The sequence below is a fragment of the Gallinula chloropus genome (assembly GCF_964237585.1).
Source record: "Gallinula chloropus genome assembly, chromosome: 26".
Taxonomy (NCBI): domain Eukaryota; kingdom Metazoa; phylum Chordata; class Aves; order Gruiformes; family Rallidae; genus Gallinula; species Gallinula chloropus.
In genome coordinates, this window is record NC_140111.1 from 4,578,578 (window position 1) to 4,590,788 (window position 12,211).

Genomic DNA, 12,211 nt, shown 5'->3' on the forward strand with positions numbered 1-12,211 from the left:
GGGCACGGCGCTGCCTGGAGAGCGCAGCTCTGGGCTTCAATATCCCGGGCGTCTCTCACACGCTGCGGGAAGGGGGAACGGGTCGGCGGGGTGGGGGGGGGGGTGGGGGAAGAGGGGAGCCCGAGCGAGGCCTCCTACCCCCTGCCCGTCCCGACCCCCGCCAGCGGCCCCTTCCTGGGCTCTGCGGCCGCCTCAGGCTCTCCCCGACGGCTCGGCATCCTCCTCGGCTGGGGCACCCAGAGCCATGGGCACGGCTGGGAGCCGGGACACGGGCACGGCGCTGCCTGGAGAACGCAGCTCTGGGCTTCAATATCCTGGGCGTCTCTCACACGCTGCGGGAAGGGGGAACGGGTCGGCGGGGGAAGAGGGGAGCCCGAGCGAGGCCTCGTACCCCCTGCCCGGCCCGACCCCCGCCAGCGGCCCCTTCCTGGGCTCTGCGGCCGCCTCAGGCTCTCCCCGACGGCTCGGCATCCCCTCGTGAGCCCCGCAGCCCCGGATCTCCCCCGGTCAGAGCCCCCTCAGTGGCCCCACAGCCAGCCCCGGGCCCGGGCCGCTCCCCCAGGGTCCCGCCGAACGCCCCCGGCCCCTCAGCCCGCCCGAACAGCGTCCGGCTCCCGCAGGGACACAACCCCCGCCGCCCCGCCGCTCCCCACACGGGCCCCGCCGCTCCCCACACGGGCCCCGCCGCTCCCCACACGGGCCCCGCCGCTCCCCACACGGGCCCCGCCGCTCCCCACACGGGCCCCGCCGCTCCCCACACGGGCCCCGCCGCTCCCCACACGGGCCCCGCCGCTCCCCACACGGGCCCCGCCGCTCCCCACACGGGCCCCGCCGCTCCCCACACGGGCCCCGCCGCTCCCCACACGGGCCCCGCCGCTCCCCACACGGGCCCCGCCGCTCCCCACACGGGCCCCGCCGCTCCCCACACGGGCCCCGCCGCTCCCCACACGGGCCCCGCCGCTCCCCACACGGGCCCCGCCGCCCCAGCGCAGCTCACCAGCCGCCTCCACCACCTCCGCCGCTCCGTTTTCAAACGGCCGCTTAGGCCCCGCCTTCCGCCCTGATTGGCCGGCAGACACGCCTCCCTCCCTCCCATTGGCTGCCGTCGCCGCGCGCCCCGCCCGCCGTGCGCCCCTCGCGCCCCGCCCGCCGCACGCCCCCCCTCCCGCCGCGCGCTGTGCCTCACGGGACTCGTAGTCCCGCCGCGCCGGGCTGGCCGCCATCTTTCCCCCGGCCCCCAGCCCAGCCCCGCCGCCGCCTCTTCTTCCCCCTCCGTCAGCGCCCAGACCCCCGCCAGGCCTGGGGAGGCTCGGCCGCCCCCTGCCCCGTCCCCGCGGCCAGCCGGGCGCTGCGGTTCCTGCCCCACGTGCCCCCCCCGCAGCCGCTCAGAGGGCGGCCGAGTGATGCCCACGCGTGGCGGGGGCTCCCCCGGCTCCTCCCGGCCTCACCGACCCCCCTCGCAGCGGGACCCCGCTGGGCTCGGCACGGGGGGGCGGGGTGGGGGCAGCCCCGGCGGGGGGTGGGGGCACCGGGGACACAGACAGCAGACGGGGAGAGGTCAGAGCTCTGCTTTACCATGGAGTCGCCCCGGGGTCGGGCAGCGAGGGGTGTCCCCCCCTGCCCCAGCGCAGCCCCCAGCCTGGGGCTGGGGCCCCCACAGGGACATCTGCGCCTCCTGTACATATATACACACCGGTGGGGACCCCCCCTCAACCCCCCGGCATCGCCCCGGGTGTGGGCAGGCAGCGGGGAGCCGAGGGGCCAAGCGGGACGGGCAGCCAGGGGACGGTGCAGTGAGGGGGTGCAGGGGGGGAACCCAACCTCTTGCCAGCCCCCCGCGCCCCCCACCTCCCCCCCAGCCCCGAATTAGCAGCCATGGGGTGAGGGAATGGATTGGAGAGTGGAGGGGGAGGCACCAGAGTCAGCTTGGGGGAGACGGCGGGGGGGTGGGGGGGATGCTGTAGGGCCCAAGGGCCGTCGTGGGGTGATGCTGTGGGTCTGGGCTCAGTCCGAGTAGATGATGAAGCCGGAGAAGGTGCTGTACTTGTTGTTGTTGCCGCCGTGGGCTTTGCCCCCATCCAGCTTGATGAAGACCTCGTCCCCCGCGTCCAGGTGGAGGATGACGCTGTTGCTGGCGTAGTCGTAGTTCTGGTCGGCGTCCTGGGCGATGGCGCTGGCCCGCACCTGCCCAGGGGACACCCGTGTTACCTGCACCCTGCGCCGCTGCAGCGCCCAGGGGAGAGCTCAGCCCTCGGATCCCGTGGGACACCTGGGGTCCCAGACCACCCATTGTCAGGGAGGCTGCCTGCGGGGTCGTGTGGGGTGCCCCAGACCCCCACAGGGGTCCCGGACAGGCTGGCTTCTCCGAGCACTGCCCAGGGCCTCTCCTTGGCCTGGTGGGCTGAGATGTGGGACCGTGACTCAGACTTGTGACCACACTCCTGGGTCTGGATGCGGGACCATGGTGTGGATGTGGGAACCACAGTTCCAGATTTGGGTGCAGGACCTCGGCTCTTACGTGGGACCCCATCTCTGGGTTCAGATGCCAGACCGTGACTCGGACCCAGGATGGTGGAACCACAGCTCCAGATTCAGCCCCGTGACTACGGCTCAGCCACAAGACCCCCACCACTGGAGGTGGGATCGCAGCTCCAACATGGGACCCCAAGTCTGGGTTTAGGTGTGGAACCCCAGCTCAGACACAGTCTGGATGCAGGACTGTGGCTCAGGATGGAGACCCCAGCCCTGGATTCAGCTGCAGGACCATGTCTCAGGCACAGGACCCTGACCCTGGACTGAGATGCAGGACCCCAGCTCAGACATGGAACCCCAGCTCAGACATGGAACCCCAGCTCAGACACGGGACCCCGGCTCTGGGTTCGGCTGCAGGACCCCGGCCCAGGCACAGGACCCCGACTCTGGATTCAGCTGCAGGACCCTGGCCCAGGCACAGGACCCCGACTCTGGATTCAGCTGCAGGACCCTGGCCCAGGCACAGGACCCTGGCTCTGGATTCAGCTGCAGGACCCTGGCACAGGACCCTGGCTCCAGACTCAGCTGCAGGACCCTGGCCCAGGCACAGGACCCTGACTCTGGATTCAGCTGCAGGACCCTGGCCCAGGCACAGGACCCTGACTCTGGATTCGGCTGCAGGACCCTGGCCCAGGCACAGGACCCCGACTCTGGATTCGGCTGCAGGACCCTGGCCCAGGCACAGGACCCTGACTCTGGATTCAGCTGCAGGACCCTGGCCCAGGCACAGGACCCCGACTCTGGATTCGGCTGCAGGACCCTGGCCCAGGCACAGGACCCTGACTCTGGATTCGGCTGCAGGACCCTGGCCCAGACACAGGACCCTGACTCTGGATTCGGCTGCAGGACCCTGGCCCAGGCACAGGACCCCGGCTCTGGATGCAGCTGCAGGACCCTGGCCCAGGCACAGGACCCTGGCTCCAGACTCAGCTGCAGGACCCTGGCCCAGGCACAGGACCCTGGCTCCAGACTCAGCTGCAGGACCCCAGCCCAGGCACAGGACCCTGGCTCCAGACTCAGCTGCAGGACCACATCTCAGACACCAGCCGCTGTCTCCCTGAACCCACCACATCCCCACACATCTCCCCACGAGCCTCACAGGTGCCATGAGCACATGCAAAGGCTGAGCTCAGACCTCCCAAAACCAGAGCAAATCCAGATTCCAGCGTGCAGTAGGGGCAGGATGTGTCCCCCCCCCAATAAACACTGGGCCCCACTGCTGGAGAGCCACACTGGGAGGTGCTGGCAGAGCCGGCGGTGCCATAACCGCCTGGAAAAGCTCAGGGACTGGATCCTGCTGCCGAATGATTTCGGTAATCAAATCTCTGGCGGTGCCTTGCAGGGAGATCGCGCGGCGCTGGGTGACAGTGACAAGCCAGCAGGTAAAATCCCAAGCGAAAGGCGGGAGCGATGCGCCGGGGAGAAGCTGCTCCTAATTATAACCTCCGAGAATGGGCTCTTAATTGGCTCACTCCGGGCGGGGAGGCACCGCTGAGAGGCTGCGGGGTCCCAGAGCCAGCGGGGGAAGGAGCGTGTCCCCATGGATTGCTGGCCTCTGCCCCCAGGCCAGGGGTCTCCCAGTGGGGTCTCTCCTCCTCTGGAAACACAGCGGCGTCTCCCATGGTCAGAAGCTGTTAACTCTGGAGCCTACTGATGGCCCACAGGGCTTGTTCTCAGCCCTGTAGCCGTAACCCTCGTGCCATCACCAACACTCTCCCTGGTTAAAAATCACCCTGGGTCTGATCCCACCACCACCACGAGGGTCTCTGTCCCTGGAGGGGGGGGACACACACACACGGTGAATCTCGGTCACAGCACCCAGGTTCTAGGGAATGCTGCCTCACCTGGGGTGGTGCTGAGGAAGAGGAAGAGGGAAGAAGGAGAACCAGGAGAAAGCGTTTGGTGCTGGGCTCTGCTGTGATTGTTTCCCCCCCCCGCCCCCCCCCAACCCCGGGCTGCAGCCAGAGCCACCCGGTACCATCCGTCTTCCCTCGTTAAGGAGCCGCCTCGTCACTGCGCGCCCGCCAGCCCTTCGCGCTAACCAGGGAAGATAAATGGCAGCGCCAGGGCCGGGCTGAGCCGCTCCCGGCACCGCGGCGACAGAGGTGGGGGCTGCCACCACAGCCCCCCTGCCGACAGCAATGTCCCCCTCACCCTGCTCTGTGCCTCAGTTTCCCCACACCACAGCCAAGCCCAGAGGTGGGAACTGTTGTGGGGCTGGTAACCCCCGGCTCTGCTGAGGCTGCTGTCACCAACCCCAGTGACACCAGTGGTGTCACCAGTGCCAGGGACACTGGGATGGTCCCTGATGTGACCAGCTGTGCCAGAGGCTGTTGGGTGGATGGGGGGGCAGCGGGGTGCTGCTCCCAGTGCCACTTGGTACCTCGGGGACACCATGTGCCCCACGTGCCACAGCCACCATGGCCCAGAACCTCCAGGACATGGCAGTGGGTGCCCCTCAGGACCACCCCCATGCACAGTGGTGGGTGCCCCCCAGGACCCCACAGTCCATCTGGGTGTCCCCACAGACAGATCCCCTGGGGATTGTTCCCAGGCCCCCACCCATGGGGCAGGTTGTACCCCCCACACCCCCCAAACTGTGACACAGCCACCCATCCCTTCAGCTGCTCAAGGCAGCCAGGATGGCCCCCACCCCACCACAAGAACCCCAAAACCCCCCCAGCCCCAACCCCCTGTCTGTCCGGCCAGCATCTCCCCATCCCACTGCCCTGCTCCCCACATCCACGGGCTAATACAAATAAGAATAATTAATGCTAATTAACCACCAGAAGCAGCTCCCTCCCAGCGCGGGGGCTCCCCTGGCTCTCATTAACTCCAGCCCCGACGCAGGGGTGATGGGCTGCGCCTGAAACCCGCAGCGCCCGCAGGAACGTGGGGGGACCGGGGTGGGGGGCACCCCCCAAGTTATAATTCCCTTAGAGGATGCTGGGATTGACCCTTATCTGCCAGGAAAACCCCCCCAGCACCCCCAGACCACCCCAGCCTTGCCAGGGACGGGGTATTTTAGGCAACAATCCCTTAATTAACCCCATTTTTTAATTACCTGGGGTATTTTTTTTGGGGGGGGGGTGTACCTTTTTTAAACTCTCCCGCCGGTGCCAGCCTGCCAAAGTGCTCCCCCGCCTCCCAAGCTTCTTCTTTATAAATATTGGAGCGGAGATACCTCGTTAGCAATTAACAACCGGTTAATTAAGCTGCGTCGCGCGCCCGACCGAGCGCGGCTCCTTTCGGCGAGGGGCTCCGTAGCTTCTGGAAACCCATCCGGTAGCACCCGGGTGTGTTGATCCCCCCCCCCACCACCACCCCGAGCTGGGGGTGGGGGGCAGAACTCAGCCAGGGGGGGATAGGAGGAGGCTGGAAGGTTTTTAGGGGGGGGGGTCCCCTAAAAATATTTTGGGGGTGGGATGTCAGGGGAGGAAAAAAGGGGTGAGATGGGGGTTTTTTTGGGGGGGATGCTCAGTCTGGAGTTACATGGATGTGGTTTGGGGGGAGTAGCTGGTGGTGATCAGCATTGCTGGGACCACCCCCCCCAAAATTTGGGATAATTGGAGGGTGGGGGAGATTAACACCCCCCTCCCCAACAATAAAAGAGATGTGAACTGTTTGGGTGGGGGAGAAATGCTGAGCGGCACCTGCACCCCCCAGCTCGGGGGTGTCAGAGCCCAGGGGTGAAGCCTGGGGGGGTCCTGCTTTCCCCCCACCCCTGGGTTTTTTTTTTGGGGGGGGGGCTGATAACAGAGTTTTGGGTGGATTTGGTGGGGTACATCCTCAGGACGGGGATGCACCACGGGGCTCGGTGCTGGGAGGTGTGGGATGGACCCCAGCGAGGACGCGGTGACACCCGAGGGAACCCAGCTGGTGACATTTCGGGGGCCACATCGGGCACCTCGAGTTGTGGCTGGTGGGGGAGGACGGACACAAACACACATGGTGTGGGAAAGGGGCAGCCTTTGGGCATCACCCAAAACCTGCGGGAATGGAGAGGCTGCGCCTTGGGATCGGGAGGATTTTGGGATGGATGGGCTCTGGGGGGGAAACTGGAGCGAGATGGGGGGGGGGGGGGCAGGAATGGAGCCACTCTTGAGCTGCTGACCCCCCCACTGTGGTATCCCCATGCAGCCCAGCTGGGGAAGGGGACATCTCCTGACACACCAGCAGCAGAGCTGGCTCTGGACTGCGGGGTGCAGCACCCCAAAAGCAGGGCAGACACTGCCCCCCTTCCCAGGAGCCCTTCAGGGACACAGTAGGGACACCCTGAGGCACCCCAAAGGCAGAGGGGAACATGTCTCCAGGGCCAGGGAAAGGACAGAGGGGACCCTTGGGGACACATAAGGCTACGGTGGCGGAGAATGTCCCCAGTGCTCGGAGAGGGACAGGGCACCCAGAGCCCATCGCTGCCGCCGGGAGAAGGACAGAGCACCCTGGGGATGCATCTTTGGGGCTGGGAGCAGGACAGGACACCCCGAGGGAGCCACCCAGAGCCCATCATCGCTACTGGGAGAAGGGTGGAACATCCAGAGGGTGCATCTCCAGGGCTGGGAGAAAAACGGAGCATCCTGAGGCTGCATGTCTGGAGCTGGGAGCAGGATGGAGTACCCCAAGGGTGCACCCACAGCCCATCATGTCATTGGGAGGAGGACAGGGCACCCCAGGCATGCATCTCCCTGGCTGGGAGAAGGACAGAGGATCCTGGGGATGTACCCAGAGCCCATTGCTGCCACTGAGAGAGGGACAGAGCACCCTGGGGGGGCATCTCTGCGGCTGGAAGAAGGACGGGGCATCCTGGGACCCCCCTAGGGATGCAGCCAGAGCCCATCGTCACCACTGCACGAAGGACACAGCACCCTGGGGGTGCATCTCCAGGGCCAGGGAAAGGAAGGGGCACCCTGGGGACGCACCCAGCGCCCATCATCACTACCGGGAAAGGGATGGAGCATGCTGGGGGTGCATCCCCAGGGCCGGGAAAGGGACAGGGCACCCCAGGGGTACACCCAGAGCCCTTCTCCGATGCACAAGGGGTAGTGGCAGCTCCTGGCTCCACCGTGGGGCTGACAGCTGGCCCGGGCAGCCCTTACCTGGCCGTTCTTGCAGAGGTCGGCCCACATGCTGGTGCCGTCGCCGCCGCGCATGAGGACGTGGTAGGTGAAGAAGTAGGTGCCGGGGATGGCGCAGGTGAACTTGCCGGAGGCGGCGTCGTAGCTGTTGCCCAGGTTGGTGACCACGTCGTCGAACTTGAGGACCTCGTAGCCCTCGTGGGGGTTCTTGAGGCCGGCGTAGAAGGCGACGCGCGGCACCGTGCTGTACGTCGCCGCGCTCACCGCACCGGTAGCCCCCGGCCCCGGTAATCCCGGGGGTCCCGGTCGTCCCGCTTCACCCCGTGCTCCTACCGGTCCCGGTGGTCCCGGTTCTCCCGGTGGTCCAGGAGGTCCCGGTTTGCCCGGTCGCCCCGGTTTACCTTGGGGACCTTGCACCAGGGTGGAAGGCGGAGGGAGGGGGCCGCGTTCGGCCGGTTGCTGCGGGGGGGCAGCGGCGGGGCCGTAGGGCTCGCAGACCATGCGGCAGGTCCCCAGCATCTCGTACCGGCCGTCGGTCCCGGCGGAGCTCACCAGCACCGGGATGAGCACCACCAGCACCAGCACCATCACCACCCCCGCCGCGGCCGCCAGCAAAGTTTTCCGGCCCAGGCTGAGCCGCCGCCCGGCCGGGGCGCGTTGTCGCCCGGGGGTGGGAATGGTGCCGGTGGGGGGGAGCAGGGCGGCGGCGGCGGCGGCGGCGGCGGGGGCGGGGTGGGGGGGGGAAGCTCAGGGGTGGCGGCGGCGGTGGCCGCTCCGCTCCGCTGCGCTCCGCTGGCTCCGGTGCGCCCCGCGCCCGCCCAGGCCACGCCCCCTCCCGCCCAGGCCACGCCCCCTCCCACCAAGGACACGCCCCCCTCGCCACGCCCAGCCAATCAGGATCACACGCCCACCCAATCACAGGCACGCCCCGGCCACGCCCGAGCCACGCCCACATAATGCGCTGGGCGGGAGGCCACGCCCACCCCCCCACCCCACCCCGACCCCCCGTGTCTGCGGGACCCCGGCCCCTGCCCCCCCCCCCGCCCCGCCGGGACCCCTCCGTGGCCCCCGTTTCTCCCCCCCGGCCCGGCACGGTCGGTCGCCCCGAGCCACGCCCTGGCCCCACGGGGCTCGGGTCGCCCCCACGTCCGTCCCCCGGCTCCCGGCGGCCGCGTCCCCACGGGGTGTGGAGCTCTGTCGCCTCCGTGCCCCGGAGCTGGTGGCCGCACCCCAGGAGCTGGGGACATCCCTGGAACCCATCACCGGTGTCCCCACGGGTGGCTGTCCCCACTGAGCATCCTCAGGGCCCTTCCCTGCCTCAGTTTCCCCACCCACGGGAGTCAGGGTGTCGGGTGACCCACGCGGCCCAGGTGACACCCATGTCGCCGAGCACCCACCCCTCACCGGCATCAACCACGGGGTCACAGGACGGGATGTCACCACCCGAAAGGCCTCGGTGACAAACGGGGAGCACCCACGGGTGGGCACCTAAGGGGTGACAGCCAGGAGAAAGAGCCATCCCCGGGGGGCTGAGCACTGGCGGGCTTGTGACACGGGGACACGCGGCTGCGCCCGCTCCGTCGCCTGCCATCTCCATCAGCCTCGGCGGGGACAGCAGGACGCGATGGCAAGTGACAGCCGCCGCCAGCGCCGGGGGTGAGCGAAGGACGCAGGGCCGGGGGGGGACACACACACGCAGCAGGGATGGGGGGAGGACGGGGCACAAGCGTAGAGCAGCCCGAGGGCTGCTCCCTGTGCTGCCCACCACAGCGGCTTGGTGGCCTCGGGTGATGCCAATGAGGTGACATCAACCCCAGTGGCACCTACTGGGTCTGTGGGGTCATCGTTTCTCCCTCCCCCCCCAAAACCTCCCCCCCAACCTGGGGGGTGCATCCCCTTCCAGTGCCACACCCATGCAGTGTCCCCAAACCCAAAAGGGACACGTGGGGGACACATGCCAACCCCCAGCCAAAACAAAGGCGGGGGGGGGGGGATCAAGGGACACTTGGCAGCCCATCGATCGCCCCCACATCCCCCCCCCCCCAGCTCCCGCAGAGGCTTTAATTTAATCAGCGTGCAAAAATCAATTAGCCAGCTTTAAGGAGGCAATTATTCCTGGGGGCTTAACGAGGCTTTTTGGGGGGGGGAATGGACGGGACACACAGATTATTTTGGGGAGGAGGATGCTGCCAGTCCCATGTCCGTCCCCCCCCACAAGCTGTCACTGTCATGTCACCTGCTCCTTCCCTGTTTTCTCCATCGTGGTTGTGTGTGTGTGTGTGTGTGTGTGTGTGTGTGTGTGTGTCCCTCGTTATCTTTTTTAACGAGCGCCTAAAAATACGCCTCGCCGAGGTCACGGGCTGCGTGAGTCACCCGCCAGCGCGGTGCCGCGGTGGCCCAGGTGGGCAGGGGGCACCACGTGGGGATGGGATGGCCGTGGTGGGGACATGGGAGGGGGATGCAGACACCCCCTGGCTGCCTCAGGGCATTCGGCTCACCTGGAGGGTCAGGGGACATCCCTGGTTGTGGCCACTGTGCCCCTGTGGTGTCCCCATGGCAGGGCCACCACCCTGGGATGCTGCCCTGCAGCCCCAGCTCACTGCATTGCCATGGGTCACTGTGTCCTCATGGAAGGGCCACCAGCCCAGGCCACTGTGTCCCCACAGCACAGCCACCAGCCCAGGCCACCGCACCCCCAAACCGTGTCTCTGCACCCGGCTGCAGAGCTGGGATGGCTTTGATGGCACCTTGGGGTGGCAGCACCCTACAGATGGGGACAACACACCTGGTGAGCCTGGCTGGAGCCTCTGGGATGCTCCCTGTCCTTGTCCCTGTCCCCAAGCCCTGCTCAGGAGGGACACAGCACAGCAACCACCTGGGGACAGTAACTGAGCGGCAACCTCCAGTGGGCTCCGTTTGGGAGTGCGGGAGGGGAAAAGGGCTGGAGCTGGAGGTGGTGGCAGTGCCGGTGGTGGCAGTCCCGGTGGTGGTGGCAGTGCCAGTGGTGGCAGTGCTGGCGGTGGTGGCTGTGCTGGTAGTGGCAGTGCTGGCGGTGGCAGTGCCAGTGGTGGTAGCAGTGGTGGCGGTACCGGTGGTGGCAGTGCTGGTGGTGGTGGCGGTGCCAGTGGTGGCAGTGCTGGCAGTGGCAGTGCTGATAGTGGCAGTGCTGGTGGTGGCAGTGCCGCTGGTGGTGGCTATGCCTGTAGTGGCAGTGCTGGTGGTGGTGGCAGTGCTGGCGGTGTCAGTGCCGGTGGTGTCAGTACCGGTGGTGGTGGCTGTGCCTGTAGTGGCAGTGCTCGTGGTGGCAGTGCCGGTGGTGGCAGTGCTGGTGGTGGCAGTGCCGGTGGTGGTGGCTGTGCCGATGGTAGTGGCCGTGCCGGTGTTGGTGGCTGTGCCTGTAGTGGCAGTGCTGGTGGTGGTGGCAGTGCTGGTGGTGGCCGTGCCGGTGGTGGTGGCTGTGCCTGCAGTGGCAGTGCTGGTGGTGGTGGCAGTGCTGGTGGTGTCAGTGCCGGTGGTGGCAGTGCCGGTGTTGGTGGCTGTGCTGGTGGTGGTGGCAGTGCTGGTGGTGGCTGTGCCTGTAGTGGCAGTGCTGGTGGTGGTGGCAGTGCTGGAGATGTCAGTGCTGGTGGTGGCTGTGCCGGTGTTGGTGGCAGTGCCAGTGTTGGTGGCTGTGCCGGTGTTGGTGGCAGTGCCAGTGTTGGTGGCAGTGCTGGTGGTGGTGGCAGTGCTGGTGGTGGCAGTGCCGGTGGTGGTGGCTGTGCCGGTGTTGGTGGCTGTGCCTGTAGTGGCAGTGCCGGTGGTGGTGGCGGTGCCGGCTGTGTCAGTGCCAGTGTTGGTGGCTGTGCCTGTAGTGGCAGTGCTGGTGGTGGCGGCTGCAGCGGTTGCGGTGGCGGCTGCGGCGGCAGCTCTGCTCGACGCCGGGCGCTGCCGTTCCTCTGCAAAGGTTAAGCAAACAGCAGCTCCCGCAGAATCGATGCGCGGCCGAGCCCACGGCTGTTTGCTTTGGCAGCATGACGCGGGGAGGTGGGTGGGTGGGCGACGCCGAGGGGACGCCGGCGGCCGGGGGAGGGGGCTCGATCGATGCTCCGGGGGCACAGGTTGGGATGGGGAGGGGCTGGATGTAATCCCCCCCCCCCCCATCCTCTGCCTGCTGCTCACTGGGGAGCTCATTAAGGAGGATTTGGGGAAGCGCGAGGGCGGCTGGGGTGCCTCGGTTTCCCCTCCCAGCGCTGCGGCCAGGCAGGAGCTGCTGCAGGTGCTGCCGGTGGGACCGTGTGTGGCTGGGGGGACACGGACCCTGCACCCGTGTGGCACCGGGCAGGTGACACCGATGGCTCAGCAGTAATTAGGACTTGGAGCTGGAAGTAACTTAACAACCCTGATGCTGGTGAGCCCAGCGCGGGGGCTGGTGTTTGGAAGCCACCCCCGGTGATGTTGGGTGCTGTCCCCCAAAAACAGTGTCCCCAGGAGGGGCTGTGGGATGGGGACACTTGGCTGTGGGCAAGAGGTTGGAGGTGGCCAGGGCTGGAAGTGCCTCTGGCCAAGGGATGGGCGGGGAGTTGCCCAGTGCCCACTTGCTGTGCTGAGTGTGTCAGGGCTCAGCA

At 67.6% G+C, this 12,211-nt stretch overlaps 1 protein-coding gene across 1 annotated transcript; it reads right to left on the reverse strand.

Moving 5' to 3' along the window:
- Window positions 1–2,004: 2,004 nt before the first annotated feature.
- C1QL1 (complement C1q like 1) lies at window positions 2,005–8,240 on the reverse strand (the record flags this gene model as incomplete). The annotated part of the gene is made up of 2 exons (XM_084275627.1): window positions 7,629–8,240; window positions 2,005–2,184 (listed from the first exon to the last, which is right to left on the reverse strand). The coding sequence occupies exons 1-2, from the start codon at window positions 8,193–8,195 to the stop codon at window positions 2,005–2,007; spliced, it is 747 nt and encodes a 248-aa protein (XP_084131753.1). The 5' UTR covers window positions 8,196–8,240.
- Between the last annotated feature and the right edge of the window lie 3,971 nt (window positions 8,241–12,211).